The following is a 13,682-nucleotide window of genomic DNA, read 5'->3' as shown; positions in this document are numbered from 1 at the left end:
ACTACGTCTGGTCTTAACCCGGCAGTCCCGCAGTCAGCGGTATCGGCAATTTTTGAAAAAATATTAGTTTTTCTTTTACAAATATACAATTTTACTCGCAAATGTGATGAAAAACATTGTATGTCGCACGGGCGGCACTAGAATTACGAACATCGACTCATTAAAGCCCTCAGTTTTCGACTTCGGGCTTCTAATAGACTCTCGTTCGTAATTCCTTATTTACCGCCCTTAAGACACAATGTACTATTATTGAATGTATATTTTTGGACTATAATGTAACGACGAGGTTTGAATCAAGGACTGTTTAAATTTAGTCAGTTTAAGGGTTAAGCACTAAGTTTCTTTAAATAAAGTCAGGACTCAGCGGGGTTAACTATTTACTTCCAATTTTGGCAGACTCATAGATAGAGATGCATTGCGAATTGGTCCCTGCGCGGTATTACCTATATCGATAAAATGGGAAAAAAACACGAAATATCCCAAGGGATTAACATTGAATATGTGATTCCGACACCGAAAATCGATCGAGGCGGAATCGTTGGCTGGCCAGCTCCAAAATTGGTACTTCATACTGTTAGATTATATTCAGCGTTCTTTATTCTGCCAGTTAAAAGGCGGGGGCTGTCACGATGACAGACCGCGTCACAGATACTACAACATCTCTCCTTTTTACATTAAATATAAATGAAAACTTAAATCTACTTAAGTATAAATGACAAATTTGAATTTTAGTCACATACATAGTCATTAAGATAATTGGGTCTCTTTACAAGCCTTCTGGATTCCCTACCTTCTGTACTGGTATCACTCTGTCGTTCATTATCCTCAGTCTGAGTTAATTGCTCTGGTGAATCCAGAAAACTTGTGGGAGTTACATGTACTTCTTCCTGAACAGGGTAATCAATATCCCCTAAGTTCGCATGAGGGGCTAACACCAAATGCCCACGATTTCGTCTAAACAAGCCTTTGCCCGTTTTTAGAATAAATGAACGAGGTTCTGTACATTTTTTTTCTATTACACCATATGTTTTTAAATCAATTATCCACACTCTATCATTAACATTCAATTCTGGCAAGTTCGAAACTCTATGTCTCTTATTATAGTATTGTGCATCTTGTTCTTTTTTTTTATTTCTTACATATTTATACTTTTCTCCTATATCAATAGTCTTATTTAATTTGCTAGACAATATAGGCAAATTATCACGAAGTTTCCTACCAAACATCAACTCAGCTGGGCTGTAGCCGCATTCAACAGGTGTATTTCTGTATATCAATAGAGCAAGATGTATATCATCATTTTTACTTAACAGAGCTTTGGCTATCTTGACCGCAGATTCAGCTTGGCCATTACTTTGGGCATAATAAGGGCTACTAGTAATCAACTTAAACCCATACTCTTTAGCAAATAAATTGAACTTAGACTTGAACTGAGTGCCACAATCAGTGCGTACTACTTCTGGGATACCATACCTAGCAAATGTTTCTTTACATTTAGTGATCACACTATCTTCTGTCAGGTCTTTTAGTTTAAATATTTCTAAAAATCTAGAGTAGTAATCAACTATTACTATGTACCAGTCATTGTTAAATTTAAAAAGATCCATTCCAATTTTTTGCCATGCCCTATCTGGAATTTTATCTACAACCATGCCTTCTTTATGATTTACACGCATTTCTATACATTTTGGACAATTCCTTACCATTTCCTCAATTTGTTTTGATAATCCCATCCACCACACTGATTGCTTAGCCCGCTCTCTACATTTTGTGATGCCTAAATGGCCCTCATGAATCTTTTGTAATATTTCTCTTTGTAAGGTATTTGGAACTACTATTCTTGAGTTGTACAAAAGCAAGTTTTCTTCTACAGTAAAATTATGTCTGTACTGAAAAAATATTCTCAAGTTGTCTTCTATTTTACTCTTGTGCGGCCATCCATTTACAGTGTATTCTATTAATTTTGAATTTATTGCACTTTTTTCCTGTTCTGACTTTATTTTACACAGCATCTCATTATTGACAGAATCATTCATACTTAGATTGAATACTAAATTCAAGTACCTATTTCTCTCATTTTCATTTGTTTTCAAAGGATTCCTAGAAAGAGCATCGGCTACTTTCAAATCTTTTCCTGGGGTGTAATTTACTTCAAAATCAAAACGCATGAGCTTAAGCCTGAATCTAAGTAACCTAGGTGTCAGGTCATCTAACGGTTTAGTTTGTAAAATTTGCAAAAGGGGCTTGTGATCAGTCTCTAAGTGTACCTTTATTCCTATCACATAGTCTCTAAACTTTTCTATGGCCCAAACTAAAGCCAAACACTCCTTCTCGATCTGCGCATAATGTTTCTCTGTGTCAGTGAGGGTGCGGCTAGCATACACAACTATACTCCTCTGGCCTGTTTTGTCTTCCTGCATTAATGCAGCCCCTAAGCCATATGAGCTGCTGTCAGCTGACACAATAACTTTACTACTGGGGTCAAAATGTGCTAAAGTGGGAGCTTTTAGAAGTTTATTTTTTATTTCTCTGAAAGCCAATTCTTGTGACATTCCCCAAATGAATAAATTACTTTCTCTTAACAAAGAATGAAGGGGTTCCAAATGATGTGATTTGTTAGGTATAAACCTACCAACAAAATTGACCATGCCTAAAAATTGTAAGAGTTCTTTTTTGTTAGTAGGTGTTTTAAACTCACTTATTGCCCTGATTCTTTCGGGATCAATTTCTATTCCCTTCTCATTTATTATATGGCCTAAATAGGTTATTTCTGTTACTCCGAATTTACATTTCCCTTTATTAATAGTAATCCCTTCCTTTTCCAATCTTTTAAGAACTTCCCTTAATGCACTGTCATGTTTCTCCTGAGTTTCCTCATATATTAATATATCATCCATGTGTATAGCAACTTTTAAGTCTCTAAATAAATTATTAAATTTCATAGTGAAATATTCTGGGGCACAGTTAAGTCCAAAAGGTAATCTATTGTAAATATATCTCCCAAATGGAGTTATTATTGTTGTAAGCTTTTTTGAATCTTCATCTAATTTGATTTGATGAAAACCTGAAGTTGCGTCAATTTTCGAGAAATATTTTGCTCCCTTAAGCTGTGCTAATGTGTTTTCAACTTTAGGTATAGGATAGATAGGTCTTTTAATATTTTGATTCACCTTTGTATAATCCCCACATATTCTTACTTTATCATTTTTGTAGACTACTACAATAGGGGAAACAAAATCTGTTGGTTCTTCTATAGGGCTAATAATACCTAAACTCTCTAACTTATCTAATTCTTCTTTGACTTTCGGCAGTAAAGGAATAGACACATTTCTTGGTGTTGCTTGTACATAGGGTTGAGGATTATCTATTAACTTTATACTGAATTTATCTTTGAACACACCTAACTCATCAAATATGCGAGGAAATTCCTTCTCAACACAGACTTTGGAACCACTTTCTATCAAGTCATGATTATTTTTTACATTACTATGTGTCATAGAACAAATTGATATCATGTTCATGCTTTCAATAGCTGGCCGCCCCAGTATAGCACTTTTTAAGCCTTTTATAATATAAACTTTGCCATAATACACTTTATCTTTATAAACTAACCTTAATGTAGCTGTACCTTTAACATGTAATGGTTTACCATCTGGACCCTTTACGCTGTCCTCACATCTTGTCACCTGGAGACGGCTGATACAATCCGGTATTGCAGTTATGTCGGCACCTGTGTCTATCAAAAAGTTTAGCTTATCAATATATGTGTCTCTACTGAAAACATCCACTTTAATCACATACTTTTGTGACATCTCACATGAGCCCACCTTAAAAACAGCTGCAGCCTCTTGTAGGTCCTCTTCCATTCTTTTCATGTACTTGGCACGACACAGACTTGCAAAATGTCCTATACGCCCGCAGTTGAAACATTTTACTTTTAATGCTGGACACTGATCTTTTGGATGACGACCGCCACCACAAAACCAACAGCTTTGTTTTCCTTGCTTGTTCTCCTTTATTCTAATTTTGTTGATAGTTTCCTCTGCAGTGCTATGTTTCATTAATGTTTCATTTTCTTTCTGTTGTGCCTCTGCTTGCTTAGCTATCAATATAGCATCTTTGAGCTGTAGATCTTCTTTCAACTGTAATCTCTCACTGGTCCTCTTATCTTTCAGCCCAATCACTATTCTGTCACGAATGAGCTCTTCTTTCAACGACCCATAGTCGCAAGTTTCGCTAAGCTTATATAAATCAGTTAAAAAGTCTTCGAACGGTTCTTCCGCTTGCTGGCTTCTTGAATTGAATTTGAATCTCTCAAAAAATCACGTTTCTTTTGGGCAGAAAATAATTATCAAATGCCGCCAGTGTTTTTTCATAGTTTAGATTTTTCTCGAACTGCAAAACTATGTCCTCGGCACGATCACCCATGTGGTAAATTAAACAGTTTAATTGATCCTCATCATTTTTCTTATTCGTGCCACTAAGGCTCATGTACCTTACGAACCTTTTCTTCCAAACAGCCCACTGTGCTGGGTTAAAAGAAAACTTCTCTGGCGCCGCCACGCTGCCACCCGTGCCACCGGTTGCACCGGTTGCATCAATCTTTTCTTCACCCATTTTAATGTTTTATCGCGAATATCTCTTTTAAATCTCCCTTATTGGTTTTTTTACCGCTGCCACCATGTTAGATTATATTCAGCGTTCTTTATTCTGCCAGTTAAAAAGGCGGGGGCTGTCACGATGACAGACCGCGTCACAGATACTACAACACATACCTTGCCGCCTCGCTGTTAGTACGAGAGTGAAAGGGACGGTACGATACGAAACTTCGATTTTCGTAGTAGCCCCCCCAGAGTAGGAAAGAAGTTTAACAGATAAGTGTGTCCCATGTCCGTTAGCCAAGACACTCACTTTGGGATCGACGACGAGCGTGTCGCGGATGAACTGCTGCGCGCGCGCCGACACGCCCCGGAACAGGTCGCCAGGGAAGCTCAGCTGCACTGCGCTATGTTCAGGTACGTCTCCTAAGAACATACAATAATCTGTATTAACAAACAGTCATCGAGAACCAGTTCCGGTTTTAGCACTTCCAGCGCCCTGGGTGAGATGTCCTCGGCGCCCCAAACTTTAGGGAATTTTCTAGAAGGTACAGGCTTGAAGCGCCCCTTTAAGTCCGGCGCTCTGGGCGGTCGCAAACGCCGCTACTACTTATACATCCATGTCAGTCCTTGTCTGATACGTCATTATACGCCTTGCTAAGGTAAGTAGAATCTGAGAGCTGATACACATTTTATAATACATGTTTCAGACGTATTTACTAAAAAAAGGCTTGATTGAAGAGACTGTTGTGGGGCTTGAATTTCTAAATACACTTGCGTGCATAGACCAATAATGTCTTAGAGCAGATGCCGTATTGTCTAACGCGCTGACGTTCGCAATCGCATTCAGCGTCTCTTTCTACACTCGTCTTATACGGTGTGACAGAAAGGAGTGGTGAAAACGATTGTGATTCCAATTGTGTTAGACAATCAGGCCACAGAGAGTGTAGTTATGTCTGTACCTAACGTGTTAACTGTGTTCTCGCAAGAAAAATATTTCACACAAAACACACACACACACAATAACATCACGCCTGTATTCCCAAATGGGATAGGCAGAGCACACGAAACGTTACCGCTTCGGAGCCACTTTTAGCAATTTTAGGTTAAAGTTTGATAAAAAAAGGTACCTACAATAGTAACAGGTTGCCAGCCCGCCTACGGTATACTTTAACCTATATCATCCCTCAGTCGCCTCTTACGACATCCACGGAAGAAATGAAGAGGTGTAATTCTAACCCACGGGAGAATATAAAAATATTTCATTTCTATATGTAAGACCTGAGTGCTTTTCTCGATTGGCAGGTGCATGCCCACTTACCCAAAATAGGGAAGAGTGGCGGAGGAAAGGGAAGGCCTTTGCCCAGCAGTGGGACATAACACGGGCTACAAAAAGGCGCTTACCTGTTTGGTGTCGCCAGCGAACGGTGAGTAACCGCTGACGAGGACGTAAGCCAGCACGCCGACCGACCACATGTCTGCTGCCAGCGACAACGGCTCGTACGACAGGATCTCCGGCGCTGCAGGAAGGAAAGGAAGATCAGACTACAGTTAATGTTAAAATGGTCTCGCCGGAAGACCAGCGCTGGCTCCAACCGAGGAGAATTTTATGCTGAGGCGGGAATTTCGGGCACAAACAAATATTTGTAATTTTTACTATTTTGTGTTCTTATTTTTTCTTCATATGAGAGAGAGAGAGAGAGAGACATAAAAATACATTAGATGGAAAGAATAAAAATAACATCGAATAGTATAAAGTGGGCCCCACTCAGCATAATGTTACGGCAAGCCGCAACGCTGTTCTCATACATATGTTCTACGCAACCCACGTTATACGTCACGTGTACGATATTGGAATTACGACCAACGTTTAATTAAAGCCCTCTCAGTCTTCGACTTCGGGCTTCTAATAGGCTCTCGTTCGAAATACAGTATTTGACAAATTTTGAATTTACCATATCCTCTATAATTATTATGAAAATATAGATAAACAGACAATGTACTCATGACGAAGAAAAAAAAATCAGTTGAAAAATTTAATTTCTATAAGTAGTGACTTTTTGAAATTCTATAAATCTGTCTCTTTCAAAAACTGCTACTACTACTACTCTCTGTCTATGTCTATGCAAAGTTAGCTTTAAAATTTGTTTAATTCATAAAATAAATAGTTATTTGTGCAACAAGAGAGCAAAGTTGTTTTTTGTTGCGAGTGTTGATTTTGAATCCCGAGTAAGCGAAGGATTCTATAATTGAATCACGAGCGTTAGCGAGTGATTCTAGGTTAGAATCCTGAGATCAGCAAGGGATTGAAATACACGAGATGCAAAAAAACTTTGGTCTCGTGTGACACATACATTTTTCACCTCAGCAGCGAGAACATAATTTAATGTAACATAAGAATAAAACCACATAATACCTACCTGTTTACAAAACAAACAATTTTTTTAAAATAGAATCCGATTATTATCAAATATAATAATACATTTAAAATCATAAAAAGAGTCCAGTAGCTACAATACAATTGCATACTCATAACATGCAATCTTAACTTCTTGTACTAATGTCACACTTATTTTTTAATACTGCAAAAAGCCTCATCTCGGGTAATTGAAAAGGTTGAACAATTAAACCTTTAAAATGATTTTTATTAAGATTTCTATTAAATAAACAATAGATTTGTTAAAAATCATTCAATTTAACAAATAATAGTTATACTGTAGAGGCAGTATACTGAATTCTTTTAAAAAAAAACAAGAGAAGCGGCTTTCGTGCAACGAGGTTTCATACTTTATTAAAAGATCGGGAAAATTTACATTTTGGAAATATTTCGATATATTTTGAATACCAAAAAATTCAAGTTTTTAATCGACAAATTTGATCCTATCTCTTGCTTTTTTCGAGTTGAAGTGAAATGCCAGATCATCAGAATTCAGTGAGTAGACCCAACACTGTACTCAGCATTTAAAAAAAATAATTAAAAAGTTACTTTGTCTCACGGAGTGAGCAAAATGCGATTTTGCTCACTGATTTCTCATAGCAAAACCTGCCTGTTTGAGGTGCTGAGGTGAAAAATAAATGGTCAAATACCGTATTCCTTATATACCGCACTTAAGAAAATGTAAAATGCCACCTTCATAGATAGCAAGGCCGTGACAAAACATCATTCGTAACAAAATCGCTTTCTGCCCCAGAATTTAGCAAAACTGCACTGCTAACTATAAATAATTTAATCTGTCGCCGGCTCAGACTTTTACGATGCGTCTGCGCAAGTATCGCGTGCCGTACAGTAAGTTATCTCCGTGCGGGAAATGCAATTAAGAAATATAATTGGAGCGAGATTTGTCATTCCAACGGGATAAGAAATTAGTTCAGTTTAACACCGTTAGCGGTTTCATAAAATCACTATTGATTTTATGAAGCCACGCGGGCTCTAACTGTCCTGAGTTTATGGCTGGAATTTTAATAATCTTTTATTATATAAAATTAATCCATATTTCCCTAGATCACGCATCACGCGTGAACGGCTGGACCGATTTCGCTAATTTTTTTTTGTTGTGTTTGCTATTTGTCAGGAGAAGGTCTTATAAAAGAAGATTTAGAAAATTAAAAAAAAACTAAACCGGGGGCGAAGCCGCGGGCACCAGCTAGTAATAAATAAATATCATGGGACACTTGAGGACACCAATTGACCCAGTCCCAAACTAAGCAAAGCTTTTACTATGGCTACTAGGCAACGGATAAACATACTTATATATAGATAAATACATACTTATATATATATATTAAACATCGAAAACCCGTGAACAAACATTCGTATTATTCATACAAATATCTGCCCCGGCCAGGGATCGAACCCGGGACCTTAGGCTTCGTAGTCAGGTTCTCTAACCACTAGGCCATCCAAATTTGCATAAGATTGCCAATTAAACATTTAAGTTTTTTTCTTGACGTTTGAATCAGAGAGCGAAGATCTAGGCGGAGATATAGGGAACACAAAGACGCGTACTCGAGCAACTGTATAGTATGCACTAAGTGTAAACGCAAACAGTGCCCAAGTTGCAAACCCAAGGAAAGGGAGGGACAGCAGCTTCCAGATTCAGTAATTCTGGTTAATATAGCCACATTTGCACTTCAGAACGCTGAGATTTCGCAGATTCTGAAATGGCTGACACATTAGGAGTTGTTGCTTACAAATATGATGAGGGTAAGTTAGTATTAATCACTAGCTTCGTGATTGATTTTAAGTGTACAACTCGACATGGCGCAGTCGGTAGGATCCAAACCTACACTCCCTCGAATTAGATTCTATCTTAGCGCTCTGGTGAAGCAATAACCATGGATAAGTATGCTCCACCGCTTTTATATATTTATCAGATGACTTACACGCAGAGATCGGAATTTTCACGGCATTTTTGATCTGTCATAGTGCCATCTCACTTATCGACTCTATCTAAATGATATCGATAATGATATTATCGTAAAATAATAATCTTAGTATCTTTTATAAAGACACTAATGGAACACTTATTAGCACTACAATAGACTTTAAATATGAAATTGAATTATTAAATAATAAATTGTTAACTATTCATAAAATACAAAATATACTATTCTACTATTAAATTAAAATAACTAAAACTTTAATTAAAAAAGAGAGGTGGGCCTCTTGGCATCGTGCCCATCACGCAGGCAGCATTCCCGCGTTGAACTGCGATTGAGATTCTTTGCGCGAGAAAGCTGCCGGCGCGAGGGTTGCCTGTTGCCTCCCTTAACCTATTGCTGAGCTCCCTGTGTAGCTCCAGCGCACCCTCACCCCAAGGACCTAGAGTCTCGACGCCGAAAGCAAAGAAATTATTGTTTTCATATATTTAATAATGCATATTTAATTAATCAAAATTACTCAAAAGTTAATTGGAAGGGATCGTTCTTTAAAGATAAAACCGTCTATTGCTGACCTCTACTTTTAAATCTTTTTGAACATGTTGTGTATCGATATATCGATATTGAATATCGGAAGTCGATAAGCGAGAAGTCACTATGACAGATCGAAAATGCCACGAAAATTCCGATCTCTGCTTTAACGCTCGATCGCAGTTCAATTTCATTGAAAAAATCAACAGTCCACTCACCAACATAGTCCCTCGTGCCTAATATCTCCCGGACATGCGCTCCAGGCTGTATGGCACGGCTGATCCGAAGTCGCAGATGAGCAGCTCCTCGCCCTCTGCCGTCAACAGCAGGTTCTGTGGCTTGAGGTCCAGATGGGCGATGCGGCGCGCGTGGAGGTGCGCCAGCCCTTCCAGCACGTGGCGGAGGGCGCGCCGCGCCGCACCCTCCGAGAGACGCTCCTCCTCGTCCAGGAGGCGCTGTAACTCGCCTCCAGCGCAGAGCTCGAGAACTATGGCCACTTCTGAACGGGTTTCGTATACCTGGAATTATTTGTGATGGATTAATAACGGTTTCTTGACAAGCGAAATATCACTAGATGACACAATATCTAGAGAGAGAGAGAGAGAGAGAGAGAGAGAGAGAGAGAGAGGGAGAGGGGCTCATTTAGTTATTTAATCAATCCCAAACGCGATGCCAAAATTACGATACTAGCGCCAACTAGTCACAGACACCCTCATTGAGTTGAAGTGTTAAGATTATTATTTACATGTACAGTCAACGTCATAAATAAGTGATCATTTCTGTACCTTGTCGCTTTCATTCGTTACACAATTTGGTATGGCTTTTCAAACATGACGTTAAAGTGACAAAAGTGATCACTTATTTATGACGTTGACTGTACCTATATCCTACCCTAGCAGGGTGTCGTATATCGTATAAACTAGAGTACATGATGCGGTGAATACACAAGGGAACATTTTGCCCCGCAACATGACGCGCAACACTCAATCTATGTGATGTTGCAACGTTGTACAAAGTCCCGGAACATCACATGTTTTTTTTTTGTTGAGTCGCCTTATGGGGCAAAGATACTAGGTCCCTGCTTTTGTTTACTTGATTTTAGTTTATTAATTTTATATGAGATGCTTAATAGATGGCGGCGTGCAGTCGGGATAAATCCACTATGGACGGTTGGAAAGGTAGGACCCAGGCAGTACTGGAACCTCACCGGCTAGAAAGCCCGGCCGCACGTCTTCAACTCCCCGGAGTTTACTACGGGGAGAAGAGGGCTGGAGGGTTTGTTTCTGGAACATGTTCTGCAACGTTTTACTTGCTCCGGCTCTGAGATGCTGCTCGCGGCATATGTTTCGCAATTGTTGAAGGCATGTCCCACAGCATGTCGCTCCTTTTGTCCCCAAGTGTCTACAGGGCTATCTATTTAAAAACTTGATGTCCTATTGGACTCCCTCATAGGGTGAGGCTGTATTTCACGCCAGAGCAGCTTTTGACCCTCTTCAAAGCATAGATTAGATCTTATATGGCCACCTTTGTGACGGATCCGGCAAATATCAGCTAACCGCTTTGGATTCAGCGAAGCGCCGGGCCCGAAGACTCTTGGTGATAGTCCATTGACCGGGAGCAGGCTACAGAGCCTCGAACACCGTCGTAGAGTTGTTGGTCTGTTTTTGCCGGGTGCAAAGTTTTATGGGAAAAAAGGTCTCACCTCGTGCAGCCTGACGACGCGCGTGCACCCCGCGCAGAGCGCGAGCACGGCCACCTCGTGCTGTATCTCGCGCGTGCTGTCGGCGGCGCGCCGCCGCTTGCGGATGAACTTGGCGGCGTACTCCGCGCCCGACACCAGGTGACGGATCTTGCGGACCGACGCGAATTTACCCCTGGAACGAGGAGAAAAAACATGTTCACAAATCGTATAAAGCGATCACAATTAAGTCACATTTACGTTTAATAACAGACTTTTTAGAGGTCGTGGTGGCCTAGTGGTTTGACCTATCGCCTCTCAAGCAGAGGGTCGTGGGTTCAAACCCCGGCTCGCACCTCTGGGTTTTTCGAAATTCATGTGCGGAATTACATTTCAAATTTACCACGAGCTTTGCGGTGAAGAAAACATCGTGAGGAAACCTGCCACAAACCTGCCCACATGCTTCGTCATTGCCCAGATTTTGTCATTGTGTCTTATGTGTGTGGCCTATGTATTAAGACGTTTAATTAGTTCCAAGGATTTATGTTTTCTCTTATACAATGTGTGACCGCGAACTTTGAACTCTGGATTGAGCTCAAGGCGCGTCAGCATAGTGATGGTGGTGACTTAAGGTTTGTGGGATTTTGCGTAGTAGTTCTTATAATGTGAAGATAGAGGGAGCTGCCGTAGGTATCTTAAGGTTGCGGCTGCGAAGTGAGCAAGTAATCTCATAGATCAGTAATGTCTGATTCAATAAATTATAATACTTTAAGTAGGTACAGTCGAGTGTAAAAATATAGAACTTATTCCAAAGTTTCAAAAATAAGTACCCAGACTCTTATTTCTGACGCAATACGGCCGTAGTAAACATATTGTTGAGTGGGTCGAATAGATACTTATTTTGCACTCGACTGTACGTAGTTCTGAGACTAATTATCTATTTTATTTCTCAGCAGCTATTTCACAGCACTAATACTCAAATTAACTTTATGATACAGCTGCAAATATCCCATTCTCTGTTTAAAGTGATTAGGCAATTTCATAAAGCGTCACACGCGTAGTTAACAGCCAACCTCATTCACGTATCTCACGGACACCTCTTAAGACCTTAACACCTTGGTATCAAGGTTGAAAATTCGTGCCAGCTGAGTGGAATACCTCATTCTGTGACTGTTCCAGGCTGTCTAATTACCGCCCCCCGCTGTTTTTTCGAGTTCGCGCGCGGATATCCTTTCACTTAGGTTCATTTGTTGAAAGATAACATTGAAATAAAAAGCCGTGGTGGCTTAGTGGGTTTGACCTATCGCCTCTCAAGCTGAGGGTCGTGGGTTCAAAACCCCGGCTCGCACCTCTGAGTTTTCGGAATTCATGTGCGGAATTAATTTGAAATTTACCACGAGACTTTGCGCGTGAAAGGAGAAACATCGTGAGGAAACCTGCACAAACCTGCGAAGCAATTCAATGGTGTGTGTGAAGTTCCCATCCGCACTTGGGCCCGGAGTGGAACTATTGGCCTAAGCCTCTCTGTTTGAGAGGAGGCTGTGCCCAGCAGTGACGATATAAGGCTGAGGATGATGAAACATTGAAATTAAAGTAGTCATGATAGACTAAGTTGGTGGCTTAGTGTTTGACCTGTGGCCTCTCTACTCGCGCACGAAGGGTTCCGTACTATTATCTACAACATTAGACATTGGCAAAAAAAAAAAACATTTGTTGTAATGGAGCCCCCTAAAATATTTATTTTAATTTAATAGTTTATTTTCAAAATGATTATACAGTCACCAGCATTAATATCTGACACAGCAGAGCGTGCAAAAGTCCTTTCCCGGCCCTAGAAATAGAGTTCGTGTCAGATATTTATGCACGCTTGTTGTGTCAGATATTGGTGCTGGTTGACTGTAACAACTAAAGATTCTGTGAATATTCAAGCGTTCTACCTGTTGCCGTTATTAATATAAAGCAAAAAAAACGGCAAAACATCACGTTTGTTGTACGGGAGCCCCCCTTAAATACCTATTTTTTTCTGTTTTTAGTATTTGTTGTTATAGCGGCCACAGTAATACATAATCCGTGAAAATTTCAATATCTAACTATTACGACTCAAGAGATAGAGCCTGTGACAGACAGACGGACATACAGACAACGCGAGTCCCAGTAGTAGGGTTCCGTTGGCACCCTTTGGGTACGGAACCCTAAAAAAGTATGACAAATGTGCGGATTATCTCGTCAAAGTGGACAATGGCAGGCCACATAGTAGGAGGATAGATGGCTTTAGGGCCGAAAGTTTTTCATGGAGGACCGCGGATCGGCAAGCATTGAATAAGATGTCCAAAAACGAGAAGACGGATGAACCGGGTTAAAGCTAGTCTGTCTAGGTCTAGTCTATTCTAATCGAAGCAATAGGACGTGTATGGGGGGTCCAACAGTGTACCTACTAGAGCTGGGAAAGCAAGAGCTCGACAGTTTTATAACCTAAACCAATAAACTTGGAAACC

General features: G+C 39.9%; 2 protein-coding genes across 2 annotated transcripts in view; both read right to left on the bottom strand.

Annotated features, from left to right (window-relative positions):
* The window catches only part of LOC141427876 (death-associated protein kinase related-like), a gene marked incomplete at its 5' end in the record, with an annotated part of 23,453 nt that extends 12,062 nt beyond the window's left edge, over window positions 1–11,391 (bottom strand). Inside the window, one exon of the mRNA XM_074087466.1 lies at window positions 11,212–11,391. Within this exon, the coding sequence (XP_073943567.1) occupies window positions 11,212–11,391 (180 nt within the window). The remainder of the gene's footprint in view (window positions 1–11,211) is intronic.
* LOC141427659 (death-associated protein kinase related-like) lies at window positions 3,719–10,801 on the bottom strand. Its single transcript, XM_074087262.1, is given in 7 exon segments — window positions 3,719–3,736; window positions 4,912–4,997; window positions 5,000–5,024; window positions 6,003–6,118; window positions 9,728–9,790; window positions 9,793–10,027; window positions 10,706–10,801. Coding segments are annotated over 7 exon segments (639 nt in total).
* Window positions 11,392–13,682: the final 2,291 nt, after the last annotated feature.

This window comes from Choristoneura fumiferana, chromosome 5 (genome assembly GCF_025370935.1).
Source record: "Choristoneura fumiferana chromosome 5, NRCan_CFum_1, whole genome shotgun sequence".
In the NCBI taxonomy this organism is placed as follows: Eukaryota; Metazoa; Arthropoda; class Insecta; order Lepidoptera; family Tortricidae; genus Choristoneura; species Choristoneura fumiferana.
The sequence above is the reverse complement of the archived record's forward strand: the minus strand, read 5'-3'. Positions and strand labels throughout refer to the sequence as shown.